At 31.9% G+C, this 26,002-nt stretch overlaps 1 protein-coding gene across 5 annotated transcripts in view; it reads left to right on the forward strand.

The window, feature by feature from the left end:
- Positions 1-2,819: 2,819 nt before the first annotated feature.
- LOC130896195 (cell adhesion molecule Dscam2) overlaps positions 2,820-26,002 on the forward strand; it is a 260,584-nt gene continuing 237,401 nt past the window's right edge. For all 5 annotated transcript variants that reach the window (XM_057804116.1, XM_057804113.1, XM_057804114.1 and 2 more), the window contains exon 1: positions 2,820-3,068. In XM_057804116.1, the coding sequence (XP_057660099.1) occupies positions 3,032-3,068 (37 nt within the window). In that variant the 5' untranslated portion in view covers positions 2,820-3,031. The remainder of the gene's footprint in view (positions 3,069-26,002) is intronic.

The following is a 26,002-nucleotide window of genomic DNA, read 5'->3' on the forward strand; positions in this document are numbered from 1 at the left end:
CATCACAGTTTATTCCTAAATAATCATTGAAAAAGCACTTCATCACTTATACATATTAACTGTTTTATAAACCAAAAAGCTTATTCAGAATTAAACAGTCGATAGGTTAGATGAAAAGTATATATCAAGAAAAAATGGTAACGATATAAAGTTTAAAACAGAAGAAATAACATTAGAAATTTAAATGTAACGAAATAACATTTTCCACACGCCTAAATATGAGATTTGAGCGATCCGTCGTCTTTACGTCTTTTAAGTCTCTAAACAAAATAATTCGTTTTTTCCGAAGACCGTATGTCTTTCGAATTCACAGAAAAACATCAGAACGTCTTATGAGCAGCTGACTCTCGTGCGCCTTTCGTCTTATCATTAAATTATTTCAACCCTCTTACAATGGGTTCGTGTCGTCTGTCTGCTGGAACAAAAACTACTAGGGTTCTTAGGTAAAGTTATAAGAATAGAGGCTGGAAAAACTGAAAACCATAACAGAGTGAAAAAGAAACTATAGGAAGTAGTTTGATCATACAGTCAACACCGGTAGAGACTGAAAGTGTGGTGAGAGATTGTCAAATAGTAACAGAACTGGCAAAGATTGACTGACCAGACTTGAAAGGATACTTGGACATTATTTGCGATAATTTATTAATAGCCAATGACGATTTTTATTGGCTTCAAACTCACACTACTAGCTTTCTCCTATACTATATCTATGTCTATTTTCAGAAGTTATATCAACAAGTGGGGTAGAAGATTAATCAAGTGAGCGGAAGAGAAGTTCAGAATTCGGACGCGTTTAAAATATATGCCAGCTATAAAACCGCAAGATACATACATTCCTCAGGGTGGAAACAGAGAAAACGAGATAATGGTCGCTCTAACAGTCTTTGTTAAACGACAACTTTGTGTTCGACTTTAGTTTGGATAGATAGCGAACTCATACATAACAAAAAATCTTTTTTGTATCGCATTCCAACAAAATGGGAGTTTTTTGTCAGATGTAATGTACACGATACAACGTGTAATACAATGCTTCGGTGCGGTAATATTAGGAGAATTTTGTTTCTGTAACAGCTACAGCGCGATAACATGTCGGAAATGTAGGCCGTAATGGTTAAAGTATGTTTGGTGAATGAGTTGGAAACTTCGCGAACTATAGACTTGGGTGAAGGTTTATTGTTCTATTTCGTAGCTTTGATGTACCAACAAACACAATATGATTCTGAAATTTGAAATAAGTTCAGTAATTATTAAAAAAACTATTCATATTTATAACTGTTGGACAAGTTGATTGTACAATTTATCCTCCAAACTATGTCACTAGTATTAATAGTGCATCAAATGCTTTCCGAGCTTTGATAACAGCAATTAACAAAGTCTCCCAAAATTTTGTGTTGTCGTACAGCTAAAACTAAAATTAGTGAAGAGTACAATGAATACAAAAAAATTAATATTGAGTTTAAAGCTATTGAATTTGAGTACAACACAGCTGATATTTGGTCCTTCTCCAGGTGGTGTTATTTAAGGGTTACAGTCAACTGTAACCACGACCTGAAACTATCAAAAATAGTTAAAACAGTTACAGATAATGTATTTGAGAAGTTAGATTCAGAAACAAAAGAGAATGAACATGCTTCGCATGTTTATGTTTGAAATATAACATCTGTTCGCCGAGTTCTGTTCCTGTGGAGCGACTATTTTCTTTTGGGGATCGAATTCTGAGGCCTCATCGAAGAAAAATGAGCGATGAAATACGTGAAGTCTTCACTTGAAAATATAATATTTCGTCTTGTCATATTAGACCGATTAACACAATTTATTGGTGAATAAAATTAATGTCAATTGTCAAAAATAAACTTAAATCTATTGAAATAAAATCTTGGTTTCTGACAAAACTATTCTCATCTTCAGAAGTATCTACTAGATACTTATTTTGTATATAGTATTTCAGATAGTATTCCCAAAATATTTTGTATCTGGTATCTGAATCTAATTGAAAAGTATCTTGCATTTTGTATCCCAGATACTTTGCGGAGGGTATTTTGTACATCTCTGTTGAAAGGTTATTTTGGAGTAGCCATACATCTGTATAATTTCAATCGATTCCACTGGATTCCAGAAATCCTGAAAAAATACGAAATATTTTATAATATTATAATCAGTTTTTCTAATAATTTTAATAATTTAAAGAGTATTATCAATTCAAAGTTGCATTTCATCACAATACAAAACGTAATATATATTTTTCAAAATGAAAACGATATAAATATGAGTCTCACAAAAAGCGTAGTGGGCATTAAGAACTTTAATAACTCATTCTTTATATTTATTTATTTCTTTAAAATCTAAAAAATCCATGCTCTATTTACACCCTCTCTATCATGTGCGAGTTACTAGGTCACCCCATATTTGATTAAAATCCTGACCATCCTGTACTACATCCTATGTTTAGGCACTGCGGGATCCGCCCCACAACAACACAAAACTCTTGTCATCTATCCAACTGCGGCTGACAATTTTCAATCAACATTATCTTTTTCGTATTCATATTTCACTTGAACTGATACGTTTGTGAAAAACGTACGAGTCTCTTAATATCTCTCAAGCCTCCAGCATTTCTACAACCTGTATATATATGTATGAAAGTATTGCTTTTGTGTCAAATAAGACCTGAAACGGAATGTTTGAAGAGTAAAAAATCGACCGGTGCGCTGCAATCGTATAAAAAAGTAGTTGAAGTGGGCACAGTGAGTCCATCTGCGAAAAGGGTCGCCGCCCCCTCGGGGTAGAAAGATGCGCAAGCTCAGCATCCCGACGCTCTCAGTGTGGCGGCGGCTAACACCGAAAGAGGTTGTAACCGTAATATCGCGTCTAAGATGCTAACATGCTTGTCTTATATCATTGCCAAATAAACAAAGCGGGGTTCTACTCGATGCCGTAATCGCGTAACGACTATTTGACATTTCAGTAAATTTCTTCTCGTTTTTCGAGCAGGATTCACTCATTTGGAGATTATATTCAAGTTAACTTCATAATGTTATTACGTTGGATTTATTTAGCAATTCTTACAGGTAAGTGCGTTGGAATGTTTAGTGTGCTTCACAAAATGTAATGTGGAATTCCAGTTATTGTTGAATATTTGAATTGGTTGACACATTAATGAATAATGGACAGTGTTATGTTTTAAGCTAATTTGGATCAACTCATCGAATTATTTGTGAAGAGTTGAATGGCACTGAAATATGTATGTCAATGCACTACTGCAATATCATTTACGAATGCTAATAAATATTGATTAAATCTGCAGGAATTCGCCATGGGGATGATTTTTCAATTAGTTTCTTGGTTAAATTGAATATTTACATTAGGGGAGTAACTATACGCATTGAGCTTAAATCGTATAATATTTTACGTATTCACTATGAATTTCATTTAATGTTATACTCTGAAACGAAATTTTTGTATCAAATAATTTGTGCGATAACTTCCCGCCTTCTGGATTATTTAATCGTCCACAGTTTCCTTGTAGTGTTTTAGAAACTTTTGGCAATCTTAGTGTGAATAATCAATTTTAAAACAACGCAACACACTTATTATTAAATTTGTAACTGATTTACTCTGTTCATAAGTTTCTTTCTCCTGTTACGGTTATTTGATTTGTATTATGGTTCTTAAGAGGAATCTCACCTAAAAAAATATTTCCTTACATAAGTTTAACCGTCTAACGTTCATTTTAAATCTCTACTAATAATATACTATTTGTACTTTATATTTTCATCATACTTTTCACGTATTTTTTTCCAGGTTTATGGCTTTATCCCTAGCGGTAGAATTTAGTTCAGAATCTTAATTCAGAATCTTCTACTACCAGTAACTTTTTTATCACTACTGAATATTTGAATCTTGAGTTATAGTTATATATTATATGGATTGCAACAGTATATTTTGGAATATCTCGAATCTATTATTTGTATCGCTTCTCGTTGGGAATTGATTGATTAACGATCTTTTGGGCAACGATGAGGATAATCATAAAGACGGCGTCTTAAATTTGTACGGTCCACGTTAGACAAATGGTGACAGTTTGCAGAGCTAGCGTCAAGGATAGACGCACAAAAATATCCTAAACGAAACCATCCGCAAAAGATATGTTTTGTAATGATGATATATTTCGAGATATAGGTATTGTTGTTCACTCGAAGCAAAAGAAAACGATGACAGTTATATCAGTAGATATAAAGCCGATCACAAGTATCGGAAAAATTGTCAGATCTACAGGTGTAAGTGCAGCCATTGCAAGTGTTTCTAGGATTCTTTGGGAGCATAAATAGTATTAGTATCATATTCAACTGCATTAGTATCTATACAGCAATTAATTATATGCTTATAAGCACTTGATCGAGTCACGGAGGAAGAGAATATTATTCACAAACGTTTCATAAAAATTTACTGTCAGAATCAATAAATGTGATTGCAATTATCTACAAATTTTTGAATTAAATAGATATGATGGGAAGTTCCAAGCAGTTTGTCGCTCAGATCGCCAAGTTTCTTTTTATGTGCCAAATATTGTGTATGTTAATTCACTGACTACTTCCGATGATATGAAAATGCAGATTAGGAACGTATATTCAGAAGATACAAGTGATATTTCAAGCAATGACTATCATTTGAGCGTAGGGTTACAATCTGTATTACAAGTTGTGCTTAATTCGAGCAATTGTTGTAATTTATTTTTTGTAACTGTTTTGACATTTTAAAGCTAGAAACAATTCATTATATTACATCACACAATATGTGGTGTGACTGGCAAACAGATGGCGTTGCCATTGTCAAAATCATATGATGTTTATAAAGCAGCAGCTTTCAAAAGACCATGTGGGAAATTTCATGGCATTTCGATTAGTCAGAAAAAAGGGACAGCCATTTAAGTAAAGCTGCTTTGGTTATTTTCGAAACAATGGATTCAAAATAATTTCGTGTGTTAATTTATCATTGCTTCTTGATAAAAAAATACAGTCCGAGCTTAGCAATGGCTTCAATAGAGTTATCCTGTTCCATCGAAAAGAGCCATTTGTTATTGATTTGCTAAATTTACACGTGGTCGTATAAACACCGATGATGGTGAACGTTCTGGTCATCTGATTGAGGTGGGTACTTCATAAAACATCAAAAAGTCCACAAATTGGTTATATCTAATCGTAAATTGTAATTCCGTAAGACAGTTGAGACCGCAAAGATATCAGAAGGTATTGTGTTTTCATTTATGCATGAACATTTGACCATAAGAAAGCTTTTCGAAAAGTGGGTGCCGCCTTAACTCACAGCCGATCAAAAATAACTACGTGTTGATGAATCAGAGCAGTATTTTGCCATGTTTACACTCAATAAATCAGATTTTTTGCGTTCATATGTGATAATTGATGAAACATGGATCCATCACTTCTCTCCGCACCAAAACTATCATCATCTGAGGGGACTGCAGCCGGTGAACCACGTCCGAAGCGTCCAAATGCAAAATAGCAAGCTGGAAAGGTGATGGTTTCCAATATTTTGGGATGCACATGGAATATTGTTCGTTTAATACCTCAAAAGGGAGAGATAATCAATAGCGAATACAACATAGAGTTGCTGGATCATTTTAATGCAAAAATCACAAAGAACAGTCTCATATGAACAAATTACAGTTCGACTTGCTCCTAATCCACTGATTAGTTCACATCTGGCTCTAAGTCACTACTGGCTACTCGCTGATGAGTAATAAATTCAGCTCAAATGAAGAAGCAATTGCTGAAACTGAAGCCTATTTTGAGGCAAAATACAAATCCTTCGACAAGTACGACACCGATATTGTTATATAACAATATCTCGAATAATGTGTAATCCAAATATACCAAATCCAAAATACTTACTGCTTCGGAACGGTTGAAATAGATATAGGGAACCCTTATAATGGAAAAATATATTACACAATTCATTGAAAATATAATTGTTCTATTTGAACTAATAAGATAGTTGAAACTTGAATTTGGCCGACGTGACCTACACTTGTTTATGAATATCACGATTGATAGTTCAAGGTTTATTGGTAATGTCCTGAAACAATATTGTAAACTTCACGTTTCTAAATTGGATGGATACATCGGGATCGAAATTCTACACCAACTCTTCAATTGAATACCTCAAGAGGGACAAAACATGGTAGCTGTAATTTATATTCATATAAATACAAATGACTCACCCTGTACATAGACTTCTTTATTCCTCTATAGCTACCTGAACCAGCGCAGCTTCTCCATTACGAAATTTCATATTATTTCTAGATAAGGAATATCTGAATTTCTGATTACAAAACTGTGATTGTGAATAAAACGTTAATTACATGCGTGTTCTAGTTACTTCTTATTCACTTCGTTTGATATTTCCTCTCAATTAAACACTTATACAATGAACAAATTATTCCAAGAGATAAGTGATTCGAACTGAAAACAGAATGTTCTCCAAAACCGATCTGTTATTTCATCATTTGAATGATATACAAACACAAGTTGCCGTGGGTCTGAAAACGCTGCCCAATGAAAGCAAATATTTCCTTCAGTGTTTGAGTAAAATCCTTTCATATATACAAAATATTCATAACGTATGCAAATTACTCGTTTGGCTCACTCCGTATTATCGTTTGAAGTTCTAGGATCTTGATATCTATTCACCTTTCTCCTCACCAATAATTGAAAAAAAAAACTCGAAATAGATGTGTGAAAATCGATTTTTATGTTCATTATCTATCTGAGTTGATGGTATGTTTATAGGGGGTTGTGATCAACTAAATTTAGTTATCATCTCTTTTGTTTATAGTCCAGAATTATTACTCCTTTGGAAGATATTTTTTTTCCTTCCCTATCAAGTCCTATGTCCTATGTCCGTTCTTGGCTTCGTATAAATTCTTCATTCTCTTTCCAAACCCAGCAGATTTCTTTAATATTTTCTATCAATCATTTTGCAGAAGATTTCAATGTTGTAATCTCAATCCTAGTTCAGCTTTTTCTTTTGACAAATAAGAATCTGCAATGAGATCCATCAACTCCAACTGGGTTAAATAGCAATTATCTTTTTCTTAAAAATCGGACTCCCTAGGACCTTATAAAGATACCATACATTTGAAATCACTAGGTTATATCTTATTGAAGTAAAAACGTCCAGCTATCTCGCTGTTTTCTAAGGGTAGGTGATTCAAAGGTATAATTAAATGAAACCTAGGTTACTCAGGATAATCTACGGCATAAAAAATGTTCCCCGTCATTTTTAAGTGGGACCAAACTTTGGAAATAGCCCTTAAAGGTCACTGAGTCCGAATTAGGAGAACTGCGTTTTCCTTAGAATAAATCACTGTATTATTTTACATTTCTAAATTATAGAAATAAAGTTTTGCATGATGATACGGGGATGTATTGATATCTAGTTAGCCTAGTCCAGTTCCATGCATAAACAAAATATTGCGTTACCATAGCAACGAACAATAACTTAGTAGAAGTGTAAGTGTAAAGTTTGTCGTAAAAGTTTAAAGTAAACCAATAAATTAAAAGAAGAAAGATGTCCACCAAAATTGTGAAAATCGAAAAATTGGAGTATCAAGCATCATCAATTACCTGTATTTAAAAGGGTTAAGAGGTAAGCAGATTTACGAGGATATGTTTAATACCCTTGGTGATCAAAGTCCTTTGTATGCGACCGTGAAAAAATTGAGCTGCAAGCTTCAAAAGAGGTAAATTTTCCATTGAAGATGAAGACCGATCGGGAAGGCCAGCTTCTGTGACAGTCCCCGAATATATCGATGCAGTTCATGACATGATTTTATCAGACCGTCGAATTGAGCTAAAGCGGATATCTGAAGCACTGAATATTTCATACGAATGCGTTCATCATATGGTTCACGTCAATTTGGACACGAGAAACATCGCTGCCAAATGGATCCCCAAATGTTTGAATGTTGACCAAAAGCGTGCAAGGGTAGAAGCATTGCGTTCAATCTGTGCTCGATTTGAAACCAATGTAGACTTTTTGAACCGAATTGTTACTATGGATGAGACTTGGGTACATTTCTACGATCCAGAAACAAAGCAACAATTGATAGAATGGCGACACTCTGGTTCTTCAAGATCTAAGAAGTTTCGTGTTCAAAAATCTGCTGGAAAAGTTGTTGCTTCAGTTTTTTGGGATTGCCATAGAGTAATCATGATTGATTTTTGTATAAGGGTAGAATAATAACTGGAAATTACTATTCGACATTACTGACAACTCTACAGGAAAAAAATTAAGAGAAAAGACGCGGAAAGCTATCCAAAGGTGTTTTGTTTTTGCAGGATAACGCCCCTGCACACAAATCTCATGTTGTCATGCGAAATATTCGTGATTTAGGATTTGAATCACTAGAACATCTCCCTTACTCACCAGATTTGGCTCCGTCCGACTATGAGTCTCTTTCTTCAACTGACAAAAAGTTTAAAAGGTCATGAATTTTCTTTCAACGAGGAGGTAATAAAAGGTGTGGAGGTCTGGTTTGCAGAGCAAGAAGAAACATTTTTTGTTTGGTTCTATAGCAGGCTAAAAATTTTTCAATATATCCACGTATATTATGAGAAAACTCATTCTCTGTGCCTCCTCCAATGCAGCCAATATTTTTATTATAATTTCCCGAAAATTTACCCACTTATTTTGCTGGAACAAATTTAGACGCTTAGCGTGTTTTTTAAAGCACTTTTAAAAAAATCATATTTCCTTTACTTTAAAAGTTAGAGACTTGAGTCCTTTGTAAACTTTCTGAATGTCTGGATTACATTTGACTCGATGTATATATTTTCAATATTTCACATATCTCGGTACAGTTTTTTCAAAAGTTCTTAATCGCTATTAGATGCGCTCTCATTTGAAGTACGAGTGTACAAATAATCAAAATTTCAAATTAAAAAATTTACAGTGATTTATTTTAATAAAAATGCATTTGTTCTAATACCGGCTCAGTGGTTTTTGAGAGCTACTGTGCTACGGTCCTACTGCAAAAAGTTGTGGAATTCGATTTCCTTTGGCCTTGAGTGCTAGGTTTTATTCGATCGAATCAATAAAATTTATAATTGGACTGCGAGTTTATTCAAATATCTGTCAAAGTACTCGAATGGTGCCATAGGACTTAATAGATGTCCAAGTGAAACGTCAAGTGTGTGAATAGTTCTTTGCTCAGCTGAAAGATGATCGTTTCATTAGACGTTTTTCTACTTGCGATCGAAAATGATTGTCCAAACAACCCTAGCATGGAAAATCAGGTTACACCAAGGACAATTACCAGAACCCGTCGTAAGGAGAAGTCGATTCGAGAGAAAAGTTTTGATGTGTGTCTGGTGGAATTAAGAACGTTCACTGTACTTCAAAATTGTTCCAAATAATGCATATGTGTGAAGTTTCATCGATAAAATATTCAGTTTAAGTTAACCGAAAGTGGGTTCTCTTACAACAAGACAATATTAAACTAAATACTGTGGAAGTTACGCGGAATATAATCGAAGAATTTGGTGGTATTGGACTCCTATTAGTTCAGCAATTGATCCAGAACTTGCATCGTCAGATTACTATTCATTCATTGCGAAATACTTGCGTGGGGAAAAGTTTGGTTCTAAAGGAGTTGTTGAAAAAGCAGTGCTACAATTTTTCGTATTCAAGCATAAGGTCTCCACAATTTTTTTACGAATGGTTATTTATTAAACAAAGTGAAAACATATTTATGAGACATTTTCTATATTTGAATGTGTTAATTCCTACTTTGAGAAAAATGATTATCTATATCTAATTCCAATCTCAAAACATTACAACTATTCCTCATAGCATGGAAAGTGAATATTCTACATATTATAATAATATGCAGAGAATCTAGGGTATTATAGCCCTGGAGTGAATTTGATATGTATGGCAATGATAATGAAAATTCAAATATTAGCTATGTACACAACCTTGGCTGAATATAATTTATCATGCGAGCAATTGACACGACATTCTACTCAGAAAGATAAGTGAAAAATTACTTATTTGTAGTTACTTTTCAATTTCTCAAATTTTTATCATAATCAAATGGAAAAATATAATAAACCAAGTAGCATGGTGTCGTCTTTTTTTCACGTCAATATTTAGTTATTTTTTACGTTATATGACCAATAAAATCACGTTCTGGGGACGTAAAAATGTCGTGAACATGTCACAGACCAGCGGCGTCATTTTCCAACATCCTAGTGACTTCTTTCATAGACGTACTATTCAAGAAGTTTTTGTCAGTAAAAATAACTGCTATATATGTGCAAAATATATATCGTTATATGAAATAACAAATACATAAAACATTTTTCCCACGACACTTATGAAAATGATAGATTACACACTCACAAAATTGGTTGATTTCAAATTCTTGGAATTCTCAGAATAAAAACTGGAAATCACTCCCATAAAATTAGAAAAAGTTATAAGAACTTTTGTCTTATAGCTCAAAAGTTGATAAAATATAATGAGAGAAACATTATTTTTCAAAGAAAATAACCAATACTCTGGAAGATAACTGAATAGCTCATTATATAGAAGGAACCTATCTAAATATTCAAATGCTTAGAAAAAAGCTGGTACATGTAAGGTTTTCTTTTTACATTGAAAAATCCAGATACAAAACAATCATGTTCAATATTTATTGATAATGAACTATAACACGTAGGTGTTCAAAGAAAGTTACTTCGAACACAATTTATTTCTCTTTTCATGGGGGCTTTTCAGGAATTACACATGTTACCAAATATCCATAGTTTTTATATCTTGGTAGAAACGTTCACCCTGCTGGTCGCTAATAATTCATAAATTCTCAGGAATGTGAATTTTCAATGAAACTTAGAAGCTAAGCGAATCTAGGAATTTAAAAGTTTCATTAACTAGCTACTCGTAGTTTGCACTCATTATGTTGACCAAAAATTTCCCTCACGAATAAGTTACAAGCACTAAATTGTTGCATGGTGAGTTTTTTTACAAAATTAATATCTCACAGCAACTTTCTATTTTGTGATTCAATAAAAATACCCTCTGTAAACTTCACTTAAATATCCTTTACATTTGGCGATTCAGGTTGAAATTCGGACCTCTTTGGCCATTTTGTCTAACATTGTGTTTCCTGCATATTTTTGTAGGTTTATTCATTCTCACTGAATGGGCAAGTGGTGTAGATGGTTGTAAATTCCAATTATATAATCATGGCAATGACAGCACTGGTAAAAACAAGGGATTGGTACTGAAAGTGGGTAAAATTCTTCTGAAAATACAAGCACTCTTATTTTATGTCTAAATATTATTGCATTATGTAGACATTCACTGTTAAATCCTTAATTTGAAAATTACACATTTTATGATGAACATAAAAAATATGGAACGTATTGCGAAAACTTTTCTTTTCACGAATGTACATTTGTGGTCCATGCAATATAATCAGAATAATGTTTTTTCAATACACGCGTATAGGATAAGCCACTGTTTAAGTAGAAACAATCACTATCAGGATAATCTGATAAAGCCCAGTTTCAAGGATCCATTAATAGAATCTAGCGAGATATCTGCAGCACTTCAATTAATTACTGAAGGAGAACCTAGTCTTATGAACGTATTATCGTTCACGATGATCAAGTTAAAAGTAGTATTAGTGATAATTGGAACACAAGTATAATTCGTGTTATCAATTCCACAAGTGATTAAGGAAATTCGAAAATTTATTTCCTCAATTTGATATTATTATTACTTTTCCATAAGTTTCAATAACTTGCCAGGCTTCATTCATTAAAATTTTCAATTATCCTAACAACGGCATCAAAATTTGTTGAAAGTTAATCAACAACTAGAAAATTCAGGTAATGGTTTTTGTTCATTATTAACTCATCATAAAAATATCAAAGTACGAGTTTTGATAGAAACACTAGTGATTCTGTGCTGTGGCAATAAGAAGACTTCGCATCAACCACACGGCTATTTGATGTCGTCAGAAAGTCGTCCTATCTGCCAAAGTTGTCATGTTCCTGTAACTGATAAGCACATCCTCGCCGACTGTAAAGAATACCGCATATCAACAGTTTGATATGAAAACCAACCTCAAGGAGGTTGTATTATAATAGATTTTGTAACAATTCTTTATTTAACTTACGAGTATGTATCTTATGATTGTTTTTGTGTGCTAATGACCAGCGATGTCGAGGCACATTAAACTGAAATAAAAAAACTGACTCGTGTGAACCCAGCTTCGTCAGTGAACATTTAAATATTCTCCGTAGGACGTGGAGTGGAAGTACCATGAAGCCACAACTAACATTTATTGTAGTCTTCTGTTTTATTTGATAAGTTGTTGACTAGCCAACTAAATTCCTACGTTTTAATTTTTTTCCTAATGTAAATAGTTCGATGTTCGACAGTATGCAGTTCAATTAGAAATGTTTGGTTTTGTTTTAATATCTCCTGTATTTTCAACAACTAATCACAATTTATGATAATTTTCTTTAGAATTTCTCTTTATAGCCAACAGTTTCCTTGTCATGTACAACGATATAAAAATCTACATATCTCCTGAACAATCGATCGAAAAAATTATTTTTGCTATTTTTAAATTATACAGGTTGTCCCTGTGAAAGTTACGAATTGTTAACCATTAGGAATGAACCGCCCCTGGACGTCAGATAGTAGCATAGAATTATTTATTCCGTCAAGCACACTACATGGACATGTGTAATCATCTGTTAAAAATTTATAATGTTCGAATGTATAATTCAGAAGATATACTTAAATATAACTTCTGATCTCGCAACTTTAAGGCCTATAATTATTATAAAGTTAGCTCTATAACCCCGTTTATGGTTTGAAGCTCCATTGAGTGTCTTTTAACGTTACTTCAATCACTATTCTCAGCCGTACTCAAATTTCAATGAATATTAATCACACAAACAATAATTGAGAGATGATATAGAGAAGTAGTAAAAACATAATATTAGTCTTTGAAATATATACTCGATGGCATTCCGTTAAAATAACCGTTGAACGAGTAAATAAAAAATGGTTCTTAAGTGTTCTGAGTGAATACACGGGCTTGTTTTCAATTAAAAGAACCATGGATTACTGTCATTTCTCATCAAGTTTCCATTTTCGAAGTACATCAAAAATTTACATTCAAATTGTACAATTCAAAACATTAATTTTCAATTCAACAAAATCTGTTACCGAATACTTGGCTCATTTGGCACATAATCGTTTATTAAACATTATGTAACATTTGTTTGGATGCATATACGGGTACATATAACCATAATATTAAATTGAGTATATTATTATATCATGCCATATCGGTATATTAGGGGGGAGTTTGAGCCTCCACTATGTGGTAAAAGCTATTAAAATAATTGTTCATTTCACACAAATGAAACTTAGAGGGTGTTAAAACTAGAACATACAAGAAACTTTCTCATTATATTATTGTAGCCCTGATATCTGTATATAGGGTAGAAAGGCGAAGGACAAATTACAAATAGAAGAAGGATACTTTACCAATCGTACAACCTATCTAACTTCTGATCTTCTCTTAGAGAGAGTAGAATTACCACACGTCAGAGACATCCGTTGGACTCAATGCCCTTAACATGACTCTTATTAAATTGTGTCTGATGATCAGGATGGATTTTTAATAGCAAGTACAAAAATACAAATAATAAAACCTTGGGTGTTCTTCTCGACCACTGATGAACTCACAGATTAGTCTAATGTTACTAGCGAGCAGCGGGGTCCAAATGTCCGACCCGAGAGTCGTTAACTTGAGGTCATATTAATCGACTTATTAAATCACATCTGTCTCGACTGACTCACGAATACGATAGAATCAAGCTGCATCAGGACTTCGGTCGCGTCTGTTTTCTTTATCTTCAATATATATTACGCAACCAAAACTTCCAATTAACTCTACATAGATCTCATTAACATCGTCCAATAGATTTTGCATGGTGATATACTATATTCTTCTGGGTTGCGTTCTCAACAATTTAATTGATTTATTGGTAAACGTTATTGCTTCTTCTCCACAAATTACACCACCGAGGTTTTCGCAAATTGATTGACAGTAATCAAAGGAGGAAGGTTCGACCTCTTTTAGCCTAGAAGATCTGGTTACCATCAAAATATATATATATGATAACTGCGCATATAGGCAGAAATCGAGTTACAAGAAGAAAAATAGCCTCACTACAATATAATTATATTGAAGCAGTAATAATCTTGTCTACAGTGTGACTTTGAACTACGAGTAGAACAGAACAACAGAATGTTCATTGGAAAGACCTTATGGTTACCGATGGCATTGAAATAGAAAATATACACATGATCTCCACATAGATGAAACCACTCTTCTAAGAGATACAATACAAGAGATTCTCGATTCCAGTTACTATTTTTTAATGTTTAGACCTGTATGACAGAAAACTAATTTAGGAAAAATCAAGTATGCCTTATAAATTTTCCAACAAACATATTCCTCATACATAAAATCAATTAAAGAGGTCTAGCAGGCTAATGTATCACATTCATTCTTCCAATTCATTCGTCAAAATGATCCTTTAGCCAAAAGGTAATTCTTTGTGTTGAACGATCAAGGCAGCCGTTATGTTGAAATCACTTATATCTTGATATCATTTGCCGAATGTACAACACCTCAACCTCTTCTAGATATTTCCTAATAAAAGAGAACACTGTAAAGATTATGAGCAAAGGAAAACCAGATATATGTGTGCAATCAAAATGGTTATGTATGGACCCCGTTTGGAAGTGTGATGAAAATCGTAATATGTATTAGACTGTCAATATTTTCGGCATAAGTTTGTATTTTTGCTATATTTAGATTCTTCAACTTCAGCAAACATTGTATTGAACGAAAAAGTGTCATTTTTGTTCCCTTCGTATTAATTTTCACATTTATAAATAATAGGGTCACAATATCAAGGTTTTTTATTACTATTATATTGTAAATTTTCTCGAGTGAAGGAATTTTAATAAAATTGTACAAGTTAGTTTTGCTCTTGGAACTTTAAAACTTGAACCATTCATTATACTAATTACGAGACTACAAACACGGTACTAAGATATCACTTCTCTATCGCCCGTATTATTTGTATTTGTCTCCTTGTATAATTCTAGATTTCTGTAGAAATTTGCTAATGTCTATTAATAGACAAACTTTGTCTAGAAACTCCTGTCTAGTTGAAGTTAACTTCTTACAAACATCTGGGACAATAATTCCACAATCGGTTACCCAATAATAGATGGAATCACCCAACACCTTTTCGATTACATTAAATTTTATTTGGTGTCGCTAGATGGCGTTCATCTTTCACACTAGAGCTTCTATTACATTAAATTGTAATCGGCTGGCAGATGCTGTGCGGCTGTCTACCTGTCAAAATATAACATGGTAAGATCGAACATTTAAATGTTTCTAAAATTTTTAACTGAAAAAACATAGATTTTGCATGTATTACAATATCGTATAAAAATATTAACTCATAATTATTGATCCTGATAGAGAGCACCGTTACGTAGTTGTGTTGATTTAAAGACATTATTTAATTGACTGATGGGTGAAAAAAGTATATTTTTGCTTATAGGAATAAATTTATGTTGATAAATCATAAAACAAGGATAGATTGTTTTGTGAAACAGTCAACTATTCCATACCCTTCATTACTCTTGAAATTTTTTGATAAAATCGTATTATTTCAAAATGTTAAAGGCATGAATTGAAAACGTCGTCTTCTCTACGAAACGGTATTTGTTTTTTGTTTTCGATTCCATCAGACAATGGATCTCCCTTTTATACGTGATAACTTGATGTAAACAAGCATCGCTAGTTTGCAACGAATCCAAACTTCGAGCTGCTATCACAAAAGGAATAATCAGTCTATGTGTATGATCGTGGACGCTGAATTTTCCTGAAAACAATTGTCATCGAGAACATGCGATTTTGAATCGATTTTTTATACAAATGAACCGAATATCAGGGCGAAATATATTGCGGTTTTTGAGTCATTAATAATTTATATGATATTGAAAACAACATCTACCTTTACCTTTTATGAATGTTTTTTTGAAGTTGTCAACTTATAGTGTAGAAAAATACAATATGAATTTATGAAATAGAAAAATAGCCCAGGAATATCAAGAAGAGATATATAAAAAACTAAATTTCAAAGAAATAGTGTATGTAAATATAGAAGAATCATTCCAAGAATCATCCAATTACTTTAAAAATAGTGTATTAACTACTTTACGGTAATACAGAAGACTGCAATAACAACTAAAGAATAACATTAATTTGGTACACTAAAATTGTTTTAGTTTACAATGATGACTGATGGTTTTTTAAGATTATTTGGTGTGTAGGGCTTTAGTTGGTATAATCTGTTCATGAATTGCCATTCATTGCAATTCTTTGGGAAGCAAAACAAGTTGTAGCCTAATCTTTTCGATATGTGTTGTAGATTTGTTAAGTTTGTCGTGTCCAGGTAGGCATCGCTTTATAAATTTTGAGCCGTCATTAAAATGAAACAAACATTTCCACTGCCTTCTACTAAAAAGTAGTTTAACCTACGATATAAAAGGAGTTATACCAATGGATTTTTCTAGATTATTTGCTGGTTAGTTTATACTATCTTGTACAGATTTCTGGATTGATTCATCTACTACAATTGAATTAAGTCGTTTGAAAATGAAAATATGACGAAATCTGTGGGGATTTCCGAATTGCTTATATATTCCGGGAAATCGTTCGAACCTAAAAACTTATAATTTTCTTCGTTGAACTCTGATAGTTTCGAATTTATCGAATTAATTCCTCTTTTCTCCAGTTTTTCACTTTTTATCTATTTGTTATTGGATTGTCTGTGGTTTCCATGTAGTCAGAACAAATTCAGTTTCTGAATAATTCTCATATTCAGAGGATTCACCATATTTATAATCAGAAAGTATAGCCCTTCCTTACTGACGATAATGGGAAATATTCGTCATGAGATGAGCCAATAAATTCACAATCTCCATCACCAGGAATTATACCCACATGCCGAACAATGTCATAAAAACATCTGGTGTCCATCACTGAAATAAATATATTTCTAATGATGTCCATACTTGATTTATAAGAAAAATTAATATATTTCATATAATTCATACGAAACCATATAAGGATACTGTATCAAACTGTGTTTTATAAGTAAAGTTATGTTATTAATTGAGAAATAATATTTTGCTATACAAATAAGACACCAAATATCCTATAAAAAACTTCATTTTACAATTCCTCACTTCATATTTGTCGATGTTTTCAGCCTATTATTGCTCAGCACGTATTAGTAACACAGAGTTGCCACTTTGGAAAAAAAATAATTATAATGAAAATAATTAAATTTCTACTAGTGATATTGATAATTAGTTCCATACTTTGATAATAAAGAAAGAATATATCAAAATTTTGGATCCATATATGGTTGTCTATGCGGTAGAGAGATATGAAGAAGTAAGAAGTGCAAATTGTCCGAAATCCATTTTTATATCGTTGAAAAGTATTTATTGCTAGTGATCGAAATTTTTAATAATTGGAACAGGAGGAAAATAAAATGTCGAAAATATAAACACGTGTGCAAATTATTTCTTGAATGTGTTATTTTTTATTGTTATAGCACGTCGTATGAAGAAATAAGAGAAATATTAAGCTGGTGAGAATGTGCAACACTGTCCACTATTTGACGAATTTTTGAGAACTAAAACACTCTAAATCAACACCAAAGATATCAACATTTTAATGACCAATGCCATGGAAATTTACTCAAAAATTTGATTGAAAGAATGTAGAATATTCATATTGTAATTCTATATTCATTTTGTATAATTGTCGACGTAAAATGATGTCTATTGTTCCATTACCCAAGGAGTGAAACAGAATAATAGATAAGTGATATGAATTGTATCTTTTTCAAATTTTCAACGTACTTTCAAACCATAGATACGATAATTTAAAACTACATATATCATCAATCTAGTATATATAGTTATATATTTTCCAACTAAGCATCGTTGGTTGAAAAAAGTAATTAATTCTTAATTTCAAGCTTTCGATTTTAGAGGCACTTCTACCAGCCGTTGGCATGAAGGACAATAGGCTTTGTATTATGCACTCACTCTTCTGAGGAGTCATTGTTTTCAGCCATCTGCGATCGGCAAACAGTACGGTCAGCACACTTTGAAGAGACCCTGCATGTCTCTGTAATATATCCTGAAGGATCACGTTTCCCTCTGCACCCTCATTCCTTCCGTTATCGAATTGAGGAAGTTATTGTTTCTGTTAATTGATGCGTTAAAAGACGGCTTAATTGATATACACACAGAAAAAGATATTTGGTCATGAATAATTCAAAAATTATCGTTCAAATTAGGAATACTCGAAAATAATTGTTAATTTACAAGCAGAAACATTTGGATGTGTATAATTACAGATATACAAAGGGTGCATATAATAAATTCTTCATTATTATAATAGAAAACGACACCCTATTGATGATGATAATTTAAGAGGTCAAGATTGGATTAGTATATCATTCAACAACTTTTCACTCTAAAAGAAACTAGTTAATTTTAATAAATATGATAATATTTCGATATTTGATATTAAAAACCCATCAAATTTAGTGATGTGAAGAAATTGGATAATATAATGTTCCTCAGTAGAAACATGAAATCTAAACGCTTGTAAATTTATTTATATAATTAATATTAAAAAGTTTAGAACACTATAAATAGTATATCGGACTATACAAAAATATAATTCAACTTAATCTCATAGCTATTCATCATATAATTTCATTTGTCGCTATAAAGCATTTCTTTTCTGAGCTGACTGCCCAGCCTCTCTCCAATTCAACCCTCATTTTTCACTTTTTCTCGAACTTGGTCTTCTCGAACCTTGACTACTCTTATCGCATATTCTGGACTTATGAAATGATGGGTTACTATTTTCGTTGATACAGTTATTTTACTTTTGCTCAATCATCTTGTTGATATTGACTCGTTAATATCTATCAATTATGTCCTACCATTTTTCTATACTTCACCTGTAGTTACCCAGTAAACTTGAATTTGAGAGTCGCATGTCACGCAACGGGCAGTGATTTAAAGATTTGATCTTTAATACCGCTTGACATGATGCAATACAACGTACAGTGCAATAGTTCTTGGTCAAAAGCATACGCAAATGAAGTTCATTTGATTGTTTTATACAAGATTTGGACATTATCGGTTTTGTGCTATTTTCATTGCGTGCAAGTTGCAATCTAGTTACTTTTGACTTAACAGATCAACTGACTTTCGTAAAACTTAGCTTTGTTATTTTCATTTTTAAGCTAGGTATTAGATAAAACTTGAGGTTAGGAATTTGTGTACTTTTACTGTTTACAGAGACTAGTATGCAATTTCTTGCACATTGTATTGCATTATGTCAAGCGGCCTTTACATTAGGAGAACTTGAAATATCATGTTATATCATTATATAGCGAATATAAATGTCCTAGAAAGTCATAGATAGATGAACATGAAGTTGGAGCACCCACAACACCTATCGCACACGAAAATGTTTATGGGCTGTTGTAAGATCGGCGTGTGGCTATTTAACGATAAGTTGGAGCTAGTCACCTGTTATATCGTGTATTAGATACTGTACTTACAGTAAATCTGAACATAAACGCATGGACAGAGCCTATTGGTATCCACGAATTTTGGCAGATGCGCGCAAAAAACTCGAAAAGACATAAGCAGTTGTCTTCCATATCAGGATAGATAAGAAAAAGTAATTAGAAGTTGTTAGAAAACTTGTCATTATTATGTAGAGACTGCAAATCATGATAAGGGCTAGAGCCATAAATATTGTCTACTGTGGAAAAAAGACAAATGTAACTTTTGGTAGAAAAGATCATGCTAACTGTATTTTGGAATACTAATCGCGTAGTTTAATTAGATTCCATCAAAAGGAGACACAAAGTTCAGATGCTCAATATGCCAAGTTAGTTCCAAATGTATATGAGATGATAAAATAAAAAAGACGGAATAAAGCATATGAAAAAGAAAATTGAGTGAAAAAAAAAATAATTTAAATGAAATCCATTGAAAAAAAATTTTCGTATGTTGTTGAGAAATATGAATAAGAAGTGGTCTCATACAAACTATTACTTTCTAATAATTAGTTATTGAGTTAAAATTCATTGTACAATGTGATGAAGATAATATTATTAAAAATTGTTGGAGTGTGTAGAAAAGTTGAAAAGCGAATGAATATAGAAATATTATGAAGATTATGGGCGTTTGATGCATTCAGCGATTTTGGGAACAGTCGGATAAGATTTAAAAAGCACAAACTTCATCATGATAATACTATGTTTATTTCCTCTCAAAGAATTTTTCACACATTACAATCGTTTTTTAATTATTTGAATTTAATCACATTGTGCGTTAGTATCCTTAATAATGGATAACTGAATTTATAATGGATTTTTCAGTAAATTGTTAGAAATTGATAGTTCATATACCTAATCAAATTTTTTTTACATTTCTGATCTTATTTGTTCAAAATATACTTTCTCAACTTTGTTGTCACCAGCATCTAGTATTTAAATCATTCTAGAAGAGCAATTATACCAAAATATATGTCAAAAATCTTCTTAATTTTTGATGATTTTGTGTGGTACATTTTTAAATTTGTTAAAAAAGCTGAATTTCTTATTCATATTCCTAATGGGACTCATTCTACCGAGTATAGGATTGTAAGCCACGATAACGAACCATTGTGCTATCGAAGTTATTTTACATTTGAAATCAAACTCCACTAGAGACTCATATAGAATAAATTTGTAAAATTAAGTTAATTCAATCAAAAATGCAAATTGAGCCACTTCCTATGCAAATTTAAAACCCTAACTATTTGACTGCAAGGACAAGGATATAACCACTTGTCCGCTTACGCATATTTCTTATAAATTCTTCAGCGACATAATTCATATTGGAATCATACTTAATTTAAAGGTAATGAGCAGTCAATGGAACTCAAATAGAGCCAAGGCATTTGAAATAACTAACTTTCTTCATAGTTTTCATGTTCCATATAAATATCATTTTCAAATTACAATCGCTATCTGTTACTGAAAATTGAAATTTTCTGTTTTTCTTAAGGCACCATCTATTAGTGGAAGTTTCACAATTTTTACATTTGTTTATTTTTTGTCGCCAAGACAGAGACAGAATGCAAAATTCAAAGTCAATAGGTTAGTTGAAATTCAATGGAAATTCTATAAAAAAATTCCATCTAAACAGAGTGAGTTAAATAAAGTGTTGAGAATTTTTTTGATCCAACATATCAATATTGAAAAAATATTGTTGAAGTAGTCAATTAGAAATTTCAAATGAACAAATACGAAACTTTTAAAATATGTATAAATCGGCATAAAATATTTTTTCACGTGTAGAATCCCCATTTTGATGGTAATTGATCATACTATTACTAATTGTTCTAGCGTATTTGATACTATAGTGTCCTGCAGAACGTGCCGGAATTTTGACACTTGGTTGGTCACTAGTTTTATGTTACGGATCAATATTCATGGCGTTCACATGAGCGGCAACAATTAGTTGAAACATTTAATATTGTAATGTTAATATTTAAAGAAACTTGAAATAATTATAGTAATTCTAGAAACCTCTTTTGAAATTGCTTTCATCTATTTCTTTTTCTAGATATAATGAGCATAGAAAGCATCTCATATCGTACTTCTTCAGAAATTCAAATCATTTTGTGAAGTTTGTAATTTTTAACAGAAATATTAGTTAACAATACCTTGTTCACAAATATGTAAGCTCAAATGACATCTTTTAAATGTACATCAAGTTATCTTAATTTCATTAAAATCATATTTTCTGGACAACATATCACCAAAATAAATTGCACAATGCTACTTATATTCTTAATTATCCAAAAATTTTATGCATTCGATCACTGTTATCCTCAGCGTGTAATATTTGTGTTAAAAAAATCATGAATTTTACTATACGTACAGTATAATTGCAGCATGATATTCCCTACATAATGCGTACAAAGATTCCCGAAATCATCATGTCTGTAGATGAAGACTATAGTTATTGAGTAACCCCATAAAATTAACGAATTGTGAAATTTCAAATTTCAATTTAAAGCAACTCGTGATTCATTTTCACTGACTGATTTGACAAAAACTGATTGAAGGTTAATATAGTAAAGGTATTGTGGTTATTATCACATTTTCATCGAAAATGAATTTTTTTATCCTACATTTCATTAAGCTATAAAGGTTCTCTTTTAATTTTAAATACATTAAAATTCATCTAAATATAATATGACACGACTACAGAGTCTAGAAGATTAAAAGGGTCCATTTTCAACTTTATATTATCTTCTGCATACTATTCTCGAGTCTTGAGTCTTGAATTTCGTAATAAAATCTCCTTTTAGCAGAGATTCTCTCGTAAATAGTTGGGCAAGGTGTCGAAGATTTCCCATCGGTCTCACTTCAGAGCTGAAATCAGCGAATTCTTTTATTCCACTTAAAGTTAGTTGCCGCGTGGATACCAAATCAAATAGAGTAAGTCTTGAATACAACAGGAAAAACTTTGCAATTACTTCACGTTTCCCTAAATATTATCATTCGAACAGCGGCTTGAGGTGAAATTCAATTTCTATTTAATTCTGAAAGTTTGAAAATATTACCCTAGAGGATTTGCGGATTTCTACTTAGCGCAGCAGCAATTTATGACAATTCTTATTATCATTTGTTGAATAATACGTTAAAAGCTTTTAATTCTGTTGAAATATAATCCATTAAATCAAATAGAAATATTTATATTACGGGACTAACAATGAATAAACTGAACGAGGAACTATAGTTCCCATTTTACGAAGAGTTCTTCAAAAAAATTTGTTCTCAAACATTGAGAAGACAATATATTGACCGTCTGTCTGGACGTAAAATAGTAGCAAATTTTCTTCTTATGACTGATTGCTCACCAATGCGACGACGACATCAATCTACAATGCACAGATAATTTGAAAAGAGATGCTGCTTATGTTGGACCAAGATTGGTTGAAATGTCAACACCATATTTAATTATTCTGAATAATTGCTGGTTTCATTGTTTCAATGATTCAAAAACACTCATACATTCGCAAATAATACCTTTTCTTGAAAACAAATAATTTTCCTTCTAAAAGTTCCTTGACAGAGTATGTAGCAAGTAGCAAACTATTTGTATACTTTTGGTACTTTTTCCTATACGAGTTAAATCTATCTGTATATGGCAAAATACTTATGGTAAAATCATACTGTGAAGTCGACAGTACAAATTTGAGTCCGGAAAATGGCACTTTACGGTATCGTTGTACCGGGTGTCCCAATAAGAATATCTCTCAGCCATATCTCGGGCAACGTTTATAGTACAGCTTCTGGAAAATTTATAACAAAAGTGACCTCGAGAAAATACTGGAAATTATTTACATAGTTGTAGGTCCACCGCCAGAGGGTGTAATTAAATTCCAAATATTATAAAATTAATAATTTACAAATTTAGCCCAATCAAGATGCATTTAAACTATGATTATCGTATTCTTCAAAAAATTCAGTGTATATTTCATTTCACAAGCTTTAATCTATCTCTTCAAATAAGAGGGGGGGGGGAAGCGGGAACTTAATTATGAAAAAACGCCTGAAGTCCAGTTCTACTTCCTATCTATGCAAACTCAGTCTTTTTGAAGAGATCTCCTTTCTACCAATGTAAGAGTTATAATTTATTTATTTTTTTTAAATCTAGCTATCCTTGAAAAATGTTGAAAGAAAACATGCAGTTTTAATTCAGGAATATAAAAGTAGACAAAATTAGCAGCACAATAGCGAAAACCGCATGTCTATATATTTCTCGTATTACGAGATATCTTAAGAAATGTGTAAATTTTAAGCATTTTCCTTTAAACATAAATTACTCTGGTTTGACTGAACGAATTTTAACATTTTTTGACTCCTAAAAATTGTCTTTCCTTGTTCTATTAATAATAGTTCCAATTATTATGTCAATATTACTTATGCTGTCACCGGAAAACTGCATTATGGAAGTTAAAATGTGTTTTTGAGTGATTAATACCACTAACTGAGAACCAGTATCCTCTACATCGTCTACTTCTAAATTATAAATGCTTTCCTTTCGACAACCTCCGGCAATGCCAATTAATGCGATAACTTTCACCAGTAAATAGTCTTTCAACTTCTTCCTTTGTTGACACCTTCGACTGGTTTGGATGCTAGTCCACACTTTTTAAAAAAGCTAATTCAGAATAACGGGAAATGTTGACATTTTCATTAACCATAATCATTGATTGGACCATCGAGTATTGAGACCATAATGAAGAGCTATTTGATGTTTTTGGCTCAAAATTTGAGTTTTGAACGGAATGCTTCTAAAAAAAAAACTGTTCTTACCACATAAAAAAAATAAAACAACATACATTTCCATCAGCACTTTTCATCTCTTATTTTTTACGCCAGTCGCAATACATCACATATTTTCTTCGTATCTTTTCGAAGACTTAATTAGAATAATTTGCTTTGCTGCTTCCGCACTTTTCTCAGCAATTTTATTTGAATTATCATTCATTCTTTCGAAAAAGATTTTTTGTATTCAAAACGTCTGACTTCGTTTACTATGACTTCTGTAAATTTTTCATATGCCTTGAGAGATTCTTTAAAAATCTTAATCGATTGTCTGATTAAAAATCGTATAAGTCATTGTGACTCATGTGAAAATTATTCTATAAATAGTATATATTGCGCATCAAGCTGTGATCAAATATTTTTTTTAACGTAATATGTCTACCTAAATGAAATTTAGACACTATGTGCGGAGACTATGCACAAACATTTACGACCATGAAATTTTGAATATCTGAATATAAATTTGGCCGTGTCAGTTTGACTGACTGACTGAAAATTGCGAAAAACAAATATTACCAAATTACATATAGTGGGGCGAGCCTATATCCCTTAGGTTAAACTGTTCTTCTTAGTTCTTTTAATTAAAAAATTTCCTCCTTTCTATAGAAAAAATTACAACATCTATTTTGATGAACCGAATTAATAAATCAGCTCTATTACGATAATTTAATTTTATTATCATAATTTCAGTTTATGCAGCTTGAACTTTCATAGACTTTCGAAAGTTTTTTTATGAAAAACATGAGATAAATTTGAAACATTCATAAAGAATATCGCTCAGAAATCTACAGAAATTAACTATAAGGTTTATAGTTTACTATCCATTAATAATTACCCGCGGGTTCGTGCTGGTTAAAAAGAAAAAAGAGTTTTGTTACTGGATTTGCAGTTCTAATCAGAATCTGTTTTTTCCATAATTCAATAACTTGATCAATTGTATTTTTATCAGTTTTTTCAATTGAACTGATTTCAACTCCGACTTGAAAAGCACATCCGTAAACTCACTTTCAAGAACTATTGCTTCCTAATTTTACAAATCAATATAATTTTTTCAGACATTATAAATTTATAGTCTATAAATTCTTAAGGAAGGAAAAAAATTATTTCATTTTGCCACTAAAACTACTTAAAGAAGAATATAGATTGTATGCTAGAAAATATGGATGGAGTTAGTTCAACACAATCATTCCTTAGGATAAGTTTTGGAGCAAAATAAGATAAGAAGAAGAAACTTTAACATAATTTCACGTCAGAATTAATTTCTTCGAAATTCGTAAATGAAACTAGAATTTCCTAAATTTTTCATCAAAAATAGTTTATATCAAGACAGATCATAGTTTGATGGTGAATATTTTTAAAACGAACAA

The sequence above is a fragment of the Diorhabda carinulata genome, chromosome 7, assembly GCF_026250575.1.
Source record: "Diorhabda carinulata isolate Delta chromosome 7, icDioCari1.1, whole genome shotgun sequence".
NCBI lineage: Eukaryota > Metazoa > Arthropoda > Insecta > Coleoptera > Chrysomelidae > Diorhabda > Diorhabda carinulata.